Consider the following 14171-nt stretch of genomic DNA (forward strand, 5'->3'; position numbering starts at 1 on the left):
AACCTCACAGCAGAAATAAACATGTTTACAGCCTTGTACAAAAAACTGTTTGGGGTTCTATAGCTAATTTCGCTGTTCATGACAACTGTTCTGAGGGTGACTTTCTATATAACTCAGCCGTTTGGAGGATATTAAGTCTTTAAGTTATGCATAATTATGAGTAAAGTCACTTTTGTTAACAGGTTGGTTGTTTGAGCAACCAGGCTTCATTCAGCCCGCCTCAGCTCCACCCATGCTTCACTCCTTTGCCAATTTTGTGTATTAGCTCTGAGGCAGTGGAGCTAGGACTGCCAAGATGGCAACAGCCAGAGTGACCACGTTCTGAGCTTCACGACAGCTCATTAGAAATGTCATGGAGACACCTCAGTTTTCATTCATATAGTCTGTGGTAGCAACGTTAGCATTCAGAGTTGAGAATTCAGGGTCACTATTTTTTGATAACAACCCTTTGGCTGCTAAACACTCCACTTTCTTTACTTGCTAGTCTTTGCATGCCTTCCAATTGAGGTCGTGTACATTGAGTCTACCGGAGCTTGTTTGCTGAAAACAGCTGCCTGCTGCTGCTTGGAACAGGGCTAATCGGTGCCCTGAGACTGTACTATACTAATAAATATGCCATAAAGCCAAAAGTGTAACTGTAAACCTTTGAGAGGCTAAAGAGGTAATAAGGCCTCTTTATTAATGTGTCATGCTGATGACTGGTCGGACATGACTTTGTCTGCTGCAAGTGAGGCCTTCAGAATGTAAACAAGTCGAGAACGAGCTGCTTGCTCCAGGCATACAATGGTAGATATGAAAAGACACATGTATTCACAAGCACACACACACACACACACACACATACACTAAAGGATGGTATTTTCTTAAAACTCAGTCATGAGCAAACAAATCACTTTGAATCATTTTCATTCACATAGCTCTTGCCATTGCTGTGAGAGAACCTCTCCATTTGAATAACTTTTCCATATTGAGGCCAAGCACTGATGAATAGTATAAATAAACAGATCTCATAATGTCGAGCCTGCAGACACTGTGCAGTGAGTCTCTTGAGAAGAACGTGTCATAAAAGTAGCTGCTGCATCTTCATCGTCTTTACCACATTTACAGACGTGTGAGCCCTTTGCATTCATCCAGCAGAGTCTTAAAAGAAGTCCTTTATGTCACATTGTGTCCTGATATCTTACTTCATGACCCATGCCCCTTGATCCTCACAATGCTACACAGTCCGCATGCTGTCTAATTGATCAAGGACCGATTTATCTCACTTTGTTATCCTGGAGTGGCGAGAGCTGAGGGGAGCTGTCTCCCAGAGTGTGGATCAAGTCTTGATCAGGGGCTTGTTAGCCCGGGGCCAGTTTAACCAGGGTAGGAGCCTCACTACAGGGGGTCTGTAGTCAAACTCCTTGTGGGCTTCAGTGAAGCTTCAGTGATCATGACTGGTGGAACTCTGTGGAGCAGAGGATGATCAGCTGATGAATGATCTGACAGAAATACTGCTTTCAAGGGGAAGATTTCGGTTCAGTGTTTAGAGTTGTTTACTGTAAACTACAGTCGATGGTGTCCTCTTGCAGCAGGAATCAATTTATAGACACTTGAAGTAGTCTAAACCGATATGGTGCCTTAAAGAATGTGGCTTTTTGTTGAAAATGTGTCAAAATTAATTAATTAAGATGCATCACTGCACCGTCATAGAAACCTTTCCTGGGCAGTCCATTTGCAATGCTGCACTTTTCTGCATCACAGATCTATCAGAGGCTTGATTAGATTTCCGGGTGCCAGTTATGTGCACCCCCTCGCCCCCCTCAAGATTCAGATTAAGAGACCAGAGTGCCAAGTTTAGCCCCATACCAGCCGTGCCAATGTCCTACTTTGACTCAGTGAGTGAGCGGGAGGAATGTCTGCCACGTGCATTGGCATCCTCCAGGCAAGATGACTTTGAACTTCTTCCCAGCTGAACCCACAGATCTGTGTCAGGGAGTCCATTGTAATGTCTAATGAGCACAGTACTCATATCCTCACTGCTCAAAATTAAGAGATTATTTTTTTGCTCACACGCTGATAAGAGGAACTCTGCAAAGAAGCTGATATGAAGCAGCGTCTTTCATTAGTGTTCTGTGATTACAGCTTATTGGCAATAGGATGTTGCCTCTCCAAATATTGCCCAGGGATCAGAATCCAGTCATTACTTATTCATGGTATTCACATATATTCCTATTCACAATACATTTATTCACATATTCATTCATCTGCCCCCTATAGTGCCAAATGACTGTGAGGCTGACCTCTCAAATTGTGTCATCTTTCATGAAATTAATGTGCGGTGCATTGCCTAAAGGCAGCAAGACACTAACCAGTTCACAGCTAATTGTGAACTCAAACACTAATCTCCTTTGTGTCATTGTGTTTTTACAAATATGTCATATATTTCCAGCATTCTGTAAATGAAAAAGAGCCTCATTAGCCCTCAGTTAGCCTAATTTTTTCAATTTTGAACCATTGGATTTAAACAGAGCCCACAGATGCTTTCATATTTCCATATCATATATATCAGAATCAAAATCTCAGCCGTACATTTCTCTCAACAGCCGTAGTCGAACATCCTTCTCCATCTATTTGAAGTGTTTACTTTGTCAAACCTTGTCATTTCCTCTCTACACCTTATGAAGGTCACCAAGCTGTGACCGTGCACATGGATTAACAGTTGTTGTTGAACTGTGTCCTTCACCAGGTTGTTGATCTATGGTCAGTACTGCAGCCACATGGAGAACGCTCAGAAGACACTGGATGAGTTAATAGCAACGCGAGAGGACATCAAGATTAAAGTCGAGGTAATGTCCTTCACCACTCACCCCAAACAGATGACAACCCACTGATTTGGCGCATATTTTCATGTAAATAATACATTGCAGTGTAGGTGAGCAGGTAAGGTTCAACACATCTGTTTATGCCTATTAATGGGCCAACTTGTGTAAAAGAAAACTGTGATATGGATTATTTGGATAAGTTGTTATGAGCCAGGGGTTGACTGACAAAATAACACCTGAAAAACAGTTGAAGCCACACACATTATCCAGGATACTGGCCATCTGACACTGCATCTGACTCGGCTCAGAGAGTTCACAGAGCTTGTCGTCTATCCTTGAATCAAAAACCTTATTTATCCAAAACTATCCTTCTTACTTCTGTGAAGGTTCTCAGTCATCCAGGTCATCTTTCTTTAAGATAAAGGTTACGTCTGGCGCAACTGAACTGAACTGAAGAAGCTTCTTGGATGAGTGTGAAACATCTTCACAGATCTACAACAAGTCCAGTTTACCCAGACTTAACCTTTTTCGAAAAAAAAAAAAAAAAACTTCTTGCTATCTGTACTATATACTGTACATGATGTAACAAAACATCTTTTCATTGGTCAATAAGTTTCTAAATGCTGACCATAGATGGAAGAGAATATGCACGTTCCTTATGTAGGAAGAAGTCACATCATCAAAAGAGACATGTGCTGTTCATTGGGCAATGATGATATGCTGGTCTAACTTTAGTTAGTTTTTACACACACACACACACACACACATATATCTATATAGTTTGCACATATTGATTCATTAAGAAAATTAACAATGAATGAATCAATAGTGAAAACAGCCACAGTAATTATTGTGCACATTTCTATGGATATCCTGCTGCCATACCCCATCATTAGCACATTCAATATTACAACAGTTAGGTAATGAACAGTTTTTATGTGTACTGTAAGAACAAAAATACTGCATAGCTGTGTCTCTTCAGAATCAAATGCTGAGCATGTTACAACAAAGATAGATGTACACATACAAGAAAAAGTGCATACAAGTACATAACTATGTGGTTTAAAACCAAAAAAAATCTTCCAAACAAGAGATACCTTTCAAGATAATGCGTTATGTACCATTAGCATTTATGCAAATCTGTCAAGGAAACACTACAGAATCTCTTTCAGTGAAATCTTTTGAATGAATAATGACTTTGAATAAATAATGACTTATGGTCTAAAGTTGCCATTGTCATGGACAAATTGAGATGAAATCAGAAAGGCGAATAATGTAATTTGCAAGTATGCCACCAGAGCTGTTTAAAACACAACATTCTGCTATAATACACATGATTCAACATCCACCCATTTATATAGGTGACTACAGTGTTAAGAGTGGATTTGTGGTGACTGCCTTCAAGAAGTTTAGCTGGGTAGCTTCGTGTTTATCTTGTTGGCTGTCTTGTTAAATCTAGTTTTTGAAGAGAAAACCTTGTATTACAGTTATGATATTAATCTGTGTGATACTCAGACCTCCCTCCTTGTGTGCTACTACAGTACATCTCTCTTTTTTTGTGATCAGTTATTTTTATTTTTATTTCCAAAGGAGAAGGGAATGACACAAATCGAAGACTGTAATACAACAAGTAGTATCCACTTTGCTTTATCCACCCCTCCAGAATACCGCCCCCAGGATTACTACAGTACATCTCTGATATTCTCTAGTCCAGGGTTCTTTAGAAAAATCTGAACTGATTACAAAAAAGGGACACTCGTCTAATAGTAGGAATAAAGGCCAGAGTAATGGTAAGAGCTGTTTGTGATTACAGCCTGGGGAGTTGACACTGAGATGCTCTCTCCCTCAAAATAGAAGAGCTTTGTAAAGGGTAAAACAGATTCTTACTGTCTTTTTACACAAAACCCTTGTTTTTAAAGAGGGATAAGCTGTCCTTGTTACTGTACCGTTATAGAAACTGAATAAAGAAACGCCTACACAAAGCACTGTGAGGCTTATAGGATGCTACAAACAAAAGACAGCTTCATATGGAGCCAGTGCAGAGTTTATAGAAATGTATTCATTAGTCAGAAGAATTTCCCCATCAGCATGCAGCGTAACTGCGTCACCAATGTCTGGCACGACCAGAGAGCTTTTGTGCCCCGGAAGAATGAACCGGCCTAGTTGTTGCTAATGGCATTCCCCATGAATGTGTGGAAGCAATCACAGCAATGCAACAAGACACAATGAATTATTGAACAATGAATGAATGCTTGTTAGTGGGAAAATGTGCAATGCTGAATTATGCAATGTGTAATGATTGCCCCGCTGCTTGTGTCATCCTTTCCACAGGAATGTACTATGAAAGTGCAGGAAGGGAAGTTCAAGCTGCAGGATCTTCTGGTGGTTCCCATGCAAAGGGTGCTGAAGTATCACCTACTACTGAAGGTAGGAGGCATCTCACAACTGCAAAACCGATGATACAGTCATTTCTACACAGTTCAATCCAACAGAGGGAAGATAAATAAAGTAAATAACAACTAATTGAGACAGTAATTAGCTCTCTTGACAGATTAAGTCCATCTTTGAATGCTCCGCAGCTCTTTTCAGTGTCTGTGGATTTTGGACACGTCTTAAAGATAGGAAGTCTTCATTACTTTGATGCTTGAAACAGACGGAACACAATTTGCTATCTCACACTTTTACTTCCCGTCTTTTAAATATGAAACAATCATACCCTGTGGGCTTGAAAGGCACCTCTGAAAAGTTTGCTTCTTCGAGTAGGGCGCTGTAGTCAGCTTGGATTCACGGCAACATATCTGAACAGTGGCCCAGTTTCAAACTTCTCTGCAGTAGTATCCACTTCACTATCTCCTTGTAGCTCCCAAGTTCCAATGCCAAAAATTGTATATTTAGCGACTTATTGATTGATGCACGTACATCTGCAACTTTCTGTGCCTATTAAGCAAAGGTATCACATAAACAGAAGCACTATTTATAGTATACAAGCTATGATTTTCCGCCTGTCACAGTGTCAAGAAAGGTAATATTAAAACACAGTTTAAGGTCCTCAAAATTACCATGCTAAGCAATCATCTGACCTTGTGATTACCATGATAGGGCTCCATATTTTGTACAGTAGATCCTTTGCACATATTAGTAATAAACATTGTGGGTTGAAGGCTTTGCTGGCTTTTCCAAAATGTGCTGCCAATATTTACAAAGTAAAAACAATTAACTAGAAGCTACTGTACAACCTTTCTAGAACCCAAAGCCTGATTATTTCTTCTTTCCAAGCGAGGAGATTCATTTCATTTTAGACGCAGACACAAACAGTCCTTGAATAGCAGGGCTGCTGTAAATGCCAACATTTCGTCACAGACGATGATTCAGTTCTGCTGTGATTTTGGCTGATGCTTAACAACTGTCCTGCATCGAGTCTATCTATTCATGTCTTTCATCTTTAACTGGTCACAGTTGTTCCTCTGCTGTTTTTTTTTTCTTCTCTTAGAATTTTCCCGATTTTTAGCCTCGCCACATGAAACTGTGTTTGTTGTTTTTGCAACCAGTCCACCACCAATTTGGACACTGACTATTTTGCCCTTTTGGAAACTGTTGCTTTCACTTTTGTAACTTCAAACAGTCACTGTGGCAACACATACTGCTACTTGGCATTTCAACTTAGACAGCTTGCCTTGTGTGCTTTTGTGCTTGTGCTTCGGTTCAGATTTGTTTTTCTTTAATTTATTGTTTCTTTTATTATTGCTCTGCCCTCTGGTTCAGATATGCAGGCTGAGATTTTGATCACGAATAGCAACTAAAAATAATTGAATCAAAGGTGAGGCTTCGTGCCAATGTTTCTCAGTGGAACAATATACGGACGTCCTTGGTGTTTATCTTGGCAGTTAAGTCTGAGTACATAACAGTAAGAGCTTGCGTTGGCATTTGGTGTATATCTCACACAATGTCTAAATCATTTTAGACATTTTTAGGTCTTTCTGTTTTAAAGTAGTCTACTGTATGTCTACTATTATTACATCATGCAGAGAGATGAAATTTTTTAGTCTGTTAATCAGGTTTTTTGTCTCTCAAATGTGTGCACCGTGCCACTTTTGTTTAGCTCATTTTATAGCAAACCTTGGGATCTTTAAACTGCTGGTAAGAAATAATAAGCTACTGGTAGCTATAATAATTAGAAATAGTTGCAGCCCTCCTCTGATATGCAAATATATTAAGGCACAATGTCTGACCACTCATATCACAGCCAAACATTTCTCCCTGGAGCTTTCCTCCTGGTGTTCATGTATAAAACAAGCTGGCCACTCTAATATTGCCTATGATTAATTGACTTTGCATCTCAATTATGGATGAGCATATGAGTTTATGATGCGGTGCGTAATGGACTGGGGTGGAGGCGCCAGGTGATTGTAGGACTGCACAGAAACTGCTGCCACTTCTCTATTAGTTTGAATCGAACCCCCGCAGGAGTCTCAGCGAGGCACTGAGGTCAAATCAAGCATGCACTAATCAGATTAAACGCACCCCATTTCACTGCTTTGCAGTAAAACACTGCTGCGTACTCTGGCCTTGGGGCATGTCAGACTGACAAGTACTGTTTTGTGTGTGTGTGTGTGTGTGTGTGTGTGTGTGTCTGCCCAGTCATGCCTAAGGGCATATCTTCAGTTGATTTCCTATAGATATCATTATAGTAGCGTCTCCCTGTTTGATCATGGTGTGAATACTCTGCTCTCTTCATCTGTTATGTACTATACCTGCACTCTAAACGTAACGGTGTATAGTAGCGTCTCCCTGTTTGATCATGGTGTGAATTTGATGAATTTGCAGCATTTCTCAAATCTTTCATATGAAGTTGACTTCATGGACTGCTCAGCAGAGCATGCTGTCATAGGCCAGTCTTGCTTGTGCAAAAAAAAAAAAAAAAATCAGACCACGGTATTGAAAAGAACTGCTGACTCAGCAGGTCACTAGGATAAAAATAAATTAAATCAAGGGTGAATGGGGCCCAGTAGCAGTGTTTTGCTCTTGTTTTTTTTCTGCTGCTGCTGCTGCTGCTGCTGCTAGGAAGCCAGGGAGGGATAATGTCCTTGTCTCCGCACTAATGACTGTTCACAGTTCCTGCAAAGTCGGGGTGGAGTTGGGAGTTGACAGTATCCCCAGTGTTACGCCCTCTGGTGAAGCTCATTACCAGCATGTGAAAGAGTTAGCAGTAACAGGAACTACAGTGTATGTTATGTAGAGACAGACATACTCATAGAAGGGAAATTATGTGTAATAGATACTCTAGTTCCATAACTCTGATATTGTGCACTGTATTGTAATTACATATGTCCTTTTCCTGCTATGGCAGAATAGGATAAGATCAACTTTAATGATCCCACACAGGGGAAATTCACTCATCACAGCAGCTCGTATATACAAGGCGGATAAGAAATGACTCATGTAAATGTAAATGTACTTTATTTATACAGCCCTTTACAACAGTCCTTTTGATGTACCAAAGTGCTTTACAGTAGATAATAAATAACGAGAACAATAGGTAAAAAACAAACAAAATAAAAACAATAAAATGCAACAAAATCGAATAAGAATTGATAAAAGTGTCATCATACTACTGGGTGTTAAAAGCCATCCTAAATAAGTGGGTAATAAATAAATAAGAAATATATGGAAGAGAGTCATGAAGTCATGCAGGTGTTGAAGAGTCTGACAGTTGTTGGAATGGAGGACCTGTGGTAGCGCTTCTTCTTACATGGTGGCAGTAGCAGTCTGTTGCTGAAGAAGGTGCTCAAGGCCTCCACAGTCTCATGGGGGTCTACTGTATATTCTACTGTATATTCCAATTGCCTATATGCAGATTTGGAGATTTCAAATATGAGGTTTACAGCTCTTCCGAGATGTGCCGTGTAGTCAAAAAACATGCTGCAAATGGGATTTCCAGCAACATTCTGTCACATATAATTCTTGGGACACTTATTGGATTTGCCAACTGGTTGAACAGACGACACGATTTCATTTTTATTTAAAAAACTATTAAAGATTTGATATGACTTGTTTCCCCTTTTCTCACGAAACGTGCCATATCTCACCACAGCATTTCATTTAAAAAAAAAAAAACCCAGATGGAGGAGGCAGACAATCACAGATCACAACCACGTAACATATTTGCTATTGATTGGCTATGTGGAGGATGACACGATTTGAAGGGGACAACACATTTATCGTTATCTCATTACCATAAAGTACAGTCAGACCTGGAGGCTAGTTAGCAATCTCTCCAGCGCCCTCTCGTCTTTTATTTATATGTTTGTTGCCGTTGATTCTGCTCGGCTGAAACTTATTCTTAGCCATGTCAGTGTCACATCCATAATCACAGTAAAGAGTAACCAACCCTATCTCGATACTTTAAGATCATACGTTTCAATAAAGCACACTGTGTTTTTGTTCAGAGTTGTTTGTTGCTGTTCTGATGAAGTCCGTGGAAACGGCTGCATTTTCTACAAAATAATAATCATCATCTCCCTCCACAGGAACTATTGAGTCACTCAACTGACCGACCAGAGAGACAACAACTAAAGGAGGCTCTGGAGGCTATGCAGGTCTGTGTTATACAGTGTGCTTGTATGTGTGTAGTCATGCGTGCACTTTAAAAGATATTACACAATAACTCCACAGTGCTCTAAGTCAAAGCTGTATAAATTGTTCCATACAGCTACCGTGGCTCAAAGGACTTTAAATGTACCTTGATATGACAGATGTCAGAAAGATTTTCAGTTGAAGGCTGAAAGAATGTTTGTCTTGCTCTCTCAGGATCTTGCCATGTACATCAACGAAGTCAAGAGGGACAATGAGACACTGAAGAAAATCAGCGAATTCCAAAGTTCAATAGAAAATCTTGTAAGTACTGAACTCCTTTGCCACTTCTTCTTCATCACCTTAAGGGGAATCTTTTTGAGTAAGTCCCTGTTTAAAGGCCTTAAAATGTGTTTTCTAGGGTCTTAATAGGTCATGGGTTCATTGCTTATTTATTGACACATTTCTAAAGAAAAGTTCAACATTTTGGGGCAGACGCATACTTGCTTGATACCGGTGCCAGTAGCTGATTATCCTAGCTCAGCACAAAGACAGGAAATATCCAGCTTGGCTCTATCAAAAGGTACAGAAATCCGCCAGTCATTATCTCTTAAACTTAGAAATGAAGCTTATCTCTTTTGTTTAACCCGAACACAAACTGAAGTGTCAAAATCTTAAGTGTTACCAAAGGGGTTGTGTTGGAGACAACTTCTTGGGAGGCAGTAACTTTCCAGGGGCCTAGCTTCTCTATGTGGCTGCTAGGACAGAAAATGGTACCGGATTCTCATCTCTCCTTTTGCTTGAATGTTAGAATTAAATTAACTTATATATGAAACTACATTTTCAGGTGTGTCTTACTTTTTCTCTTTGGATTAGGAATTGACCATTTTCCACCTTCTTTTTTGTCATTTATAACGCTCAATATGACGTCTTTGCAGAATTCAGTTCTTGTATATACAGTAGAAAATGAATGCAGCAGCACCAATGTTATCATAGAGCTGGAATTTAAAGTTTGTCAGTGTGATTAGTCACTGAGCATCACAGAGCAGAAACCCATTGTTGCAAGTGACGTTTTCTTTCCTCTCCTGAGGACACCGGCATCACTGTGCTTCCACCCGTCATGATCCTCTTCTTTTATAATGTCCCCAATAAATCATTTAGCCTTGCAGAACATGAACAAGAGAGGTTATGTGCATTCCAGACTGACGTTCACTTCCCATAATACAACAGCAGCTCTCTTACATTGTCTTCCTTTGTCTTTCCGTCACTTTTTTCCCCCTCACCGCTCTTGTTCTGTTGTTTCCTGCTGAGGTGCCAATAGTCACCAGGTTAATTTTGGACTTGTGCATGTGCTATAGGTAAAACTTTAAACGTTAGAACATTAGAAAAGTTACCGGACAGGGACTGAACAGTGTTCAGGTTGTGTGATTCATTAAAAATATATTAAAATTTTCTCTGACATTCAAGTGTTACTGAATTATTTATGGTTTCTCCTGAAATTTAGAAGTTAAAGTAAGCAGTGGATTGACATCCTCTGTGTCCTTGTGACCTAAGCAGCAGGTGAAACTGGAGGAATATGGGAGGCCAAAGATAGACGGAGAGCTGAAGGTGTGCTCCATCGTCAACCGAACAAAACAGGACCGGTGAGTCCCAAACTCAACAGAAAAACTACTCAACGGATGTGAGGAACAAAGTCATCCAATGCCAATAACGACATATTTTCATGGTGGAAATAACAATGAATGTGTGTGTCTGTTTTCAGGTACATATTCCTGTTTGATAAAGTGGTCATTGTCTGCAAGAGGAAAGGCTATAGCTATGAGCTAAAAGAGATTATTGAGCTGCAGTCGTATAAAATGTCGGACGACCCCATGAACAACAGAGACATGAAGAAGGTGAGAATCTTTTATTTTGAAAGGTCATTTCTTGGAATGCAAGTGAGGGAGTTAGCACTTTCTCACATAAGTGAAATCTTTGTAAAGGCAGCATTGCCTAGCGCAGGTGATGAAACATCCTGTGTAATCATTACAAATGTTGCCCTTGAGCTGAAGGATCTTGTTGATGGTAATTTCAGATTTGGAATTTATGAGTAATGCATTGAAGTGTCAGATATGCATTTTGCTCGTCCATGCTTGAAAGACCATGTAAATGCAATGAAGCTCATTTAGGATTCATGAAAACGTACTGCAGTGCATTGCACCGCCAATCTAACATGGCAGTAGGTGTCTAACATTTTTTTTTTTCTTTGTTTTGAATCTGCATGTGTCTGTCCATGTGTGCATGTGTAACTGGGTCTTTCTCTGGTGTCTTTCTTTTTGCATGCTTACCAGTCGAGTGGAAAAATGGTAAGCTCAAGTGACCTCTTTATTTAACTCATCTTCTCATAGTGGTCTATTTTTGGCAGTTTTGCTGTTTTTGGGTGTCATGCCGTGATTGCACGTGCACCCACACTGGCTTTTCTGACCAGCCCCTATAGCTTTTGGCCAGATGCATCTCTAAAGCATGTGGAGTATCTTTTAGTTTGGAATTAAATGTGCTCAGATCTTCTTTGCCTATGTCATTGCCATCTACATATCTCTCCGCCATCTGTTCCTCACTCACTTTTTCTCTCCAGTGGTCTTATGGTTTCTACCTGATCCACCTGCAAGGGAAGCAGGGCTTCCAGTTCTTTTGTAAAACTGAGGAGACAAAGAGGAAGTGGATGGAGCAGTTTGACATGGCCATGTGAGTACGAGTACATACGTAACAACTTCTATCATAGAATATGCTACTTTAGATTGTAACTTTCCAAGAAAATCTAGTCTTTAGATCAGATAACCAGATGGGAATGTCTATTTTCTGCTAATCCAGTGAATTCAATTCCAGGAAAATCAAGCTACTTCATCACCAAAACAAACGTTCTTGTCCAATCAGTTCTACTTATTCACTGTTATTTACTTCCAGGTCCAACATCAAGCCAGAAAGAGCCACGGCCAATCAGCATAACTTCCAAATGCACACATTCGATAAGAACACCAACTGTCGAGCCTGCAAGATGCTCCTGAGGTAACGACCTCGATAACTGCAGCGCATTCATATTCAACGATGAAAATGAATCTCGCAGACATTCCAAGGACTATCAAGTATCGAAAAATATTCAGTAGTAAAAGATATTTCTTTTCCATTTTATTTGTAGTTTCTGGGAGGACACTTTTATGTGGGCTCGTGTAAAAAAAGATGTTTTATGCGCACTGATATGGGTTATGTAACATGCTGTATATGCACTTTTGGAAGAAGCAGTCAGATCATTTATTCAAATAGAACGTAGCAATACCAGAATGAAATAATAATCTTTTAAGGACATCTGCAGATAAAGACTGGGATTAGACTGAAAGCTCCAGAAAAAGCAATTTAGATGACCTTGAGAGGAGATAGTTCTGCAAACTCTAGAGAGAGAAGCAGAAGTAATTTATCTTTTTGCAAGATTTTATTTTATTTTTTTATGTAAAACTGGGTACCTACAGGTTGCAGAATTTTAAGATACGATAGACTTTAATGATTCTACACTGAGGAAATTGACTTGACGCAGCAGCTCATATACACAAGGTGAATAAGAAAACACTCATAAATAAGAAATATATAGAGAAAACTCATGAAGTCATGCTGGCGTTAAGAGTCTGACAGTTGTTGGAGTGAAGGACCTGCTGTAGAGCTCCTTCTTACTTGGTGGGAGTAGCAGCCTTTTGCTAAAGGAGCTGTTTAAGGCCTCCATAGTCTCATGCAGGGGGTGAGAGGAGTTGTTCATGATGGGTGTCAAGCTTTGCTTTAACATCCTCCTCTCACTGACTTCCTCTGTGGAGTCTAGAGAGCAGTCCAGGACAGTGCTGGCCTCTCTTGACCAGAGCCTACCTACATTTAAGTCAGAGTAGGAACTGCTAAATATTTTATTGATGTCTGATTCATCCAAAAGATTTACACACTTGTTACATAACTGGAGTATGTAATAAATACTTGACTCAGGCATAAAGTTAACAGAGCCAAACAAGTTAACGCAGTGAAGGAAAGCTTACCATATGAATGTAAACGTGTGTGACCCAAAGCTGACCTCCTAACAGTATACTTGCTCGTCTCCAAAAAATACAGCATATCCATAATCCACTGTGCAAATTTTTACAATCTTTTCATCGAATTAAAATTAGTCATCTGTCCGCCAGTGTAATAAAACAAGGCTGAAGGATTTATAGAGTAGTTTTGAAGATCAGATAAAAGATATAATAGTCTGCCAAATAATCTGTACAAATGTACTACATATGGACAATATTTCTTTCTTTTTTTATGAATTTTGGGGGAGTTAAAGTATAAAATAGCAGAAAATGGAAATATTTGAAGATTGTACCTCAGTGTAGTACTTCAGTAAGTGAACTTTGTTGCTTTCCAGCTGTGCTTTTGTGCAAGTGTACTGCAGCGCTATGCAGTGTTAGTAAGTATAGTATAAAATGTAACACTAGCAAAAGTAGTGTTAATTTCAAACGTGCCTTGGCAGCAAAGAAAGCGAGTGAACAAGTGCTAAACTGAAAAACGAGATTCAGCCACATTTGGTGAGCAGCAAACAAACAAACAGGCTTAAATCACAGAGGGAATATGTTCTTGGCTAGTGTAGCCCCTCATTAGTGTGAAAGCAGTCTTTGGGGAAAAAAATAAATAAATTGTACTAAGTGTGGCTGAGGCTGACTGATGATATTTTTAAGCATCCCCCTTCCTAACACCACCCACCGTGTCCCTGAGCGCACCTCCTCCCATGTGAGAGCGCTGCTCGAC

The 14171-nt window shown here is 39.8% G+C and overlaps 1 protein-coding gene across 7 annotated transcripts in view; it reads left to right on the top strand.

Moving 5' to 3' along the window:
• vav2 (vav 2 guanine nucleotide exchange factor) overlaps window positions 1–14171 on the top strand; it is a 195297-nt gene that overhangs the window by 167372 nt on the left and 13754 nt on the right. For 3 of the 7 annotated variants that reach the window (XM_027278581.1, XM_027278582.1, XM_027278579.1), the window contains exons 9-16: window positions 2729–2828; window positions 5136–5231; window positions 9332–9400; window positions 9612–9698; window positions 10932–11017; window positions 11137–11269; window positions 11989–12098; window positions 12318–12419. In XM_027278581.1, coding sequence (XP_027134382.1) covers window positions 2729–2828; window positions 5136–5231; window positions 9332–9400; window positions 9612–9698; window positions 10932–11017; window positions 11137–11269; window positions 11989–12098; window positions 12318–12419 — 783 coding nt within the window. Of the gene's footprint in view, window positions 1–2728; window positions 2829–5135; window positions 5232–9331; window positions 9401–9611; window positions 9699–10928; window positions 11018–11136; window positions 11270–11704; window positions 11720–11988; window positions 12099–12317; window positions 12420–14171 lie in introns of all 7 variants that reach the window. The other 4 variants (XM_027278576.1, XM_027278578.1, XM_027278580.1 and 1 more) reach the window with 2 other exon arrangements.

This window comes from Larimichthys crocea, chromosome IV (genome assembly GCF_000972845.2).
Source record: "Larimichthys crocea isolate SSNF chromosome IV, L_crocea_2.0, whole genome shotgun sequence".
Taxonomy (NCBI): domain Eukaryota; kingdom Metazoa; phylum Chordata; class Actinopteri; family Sciaenidae; genus Larimichthys; species Larimichthys crocea.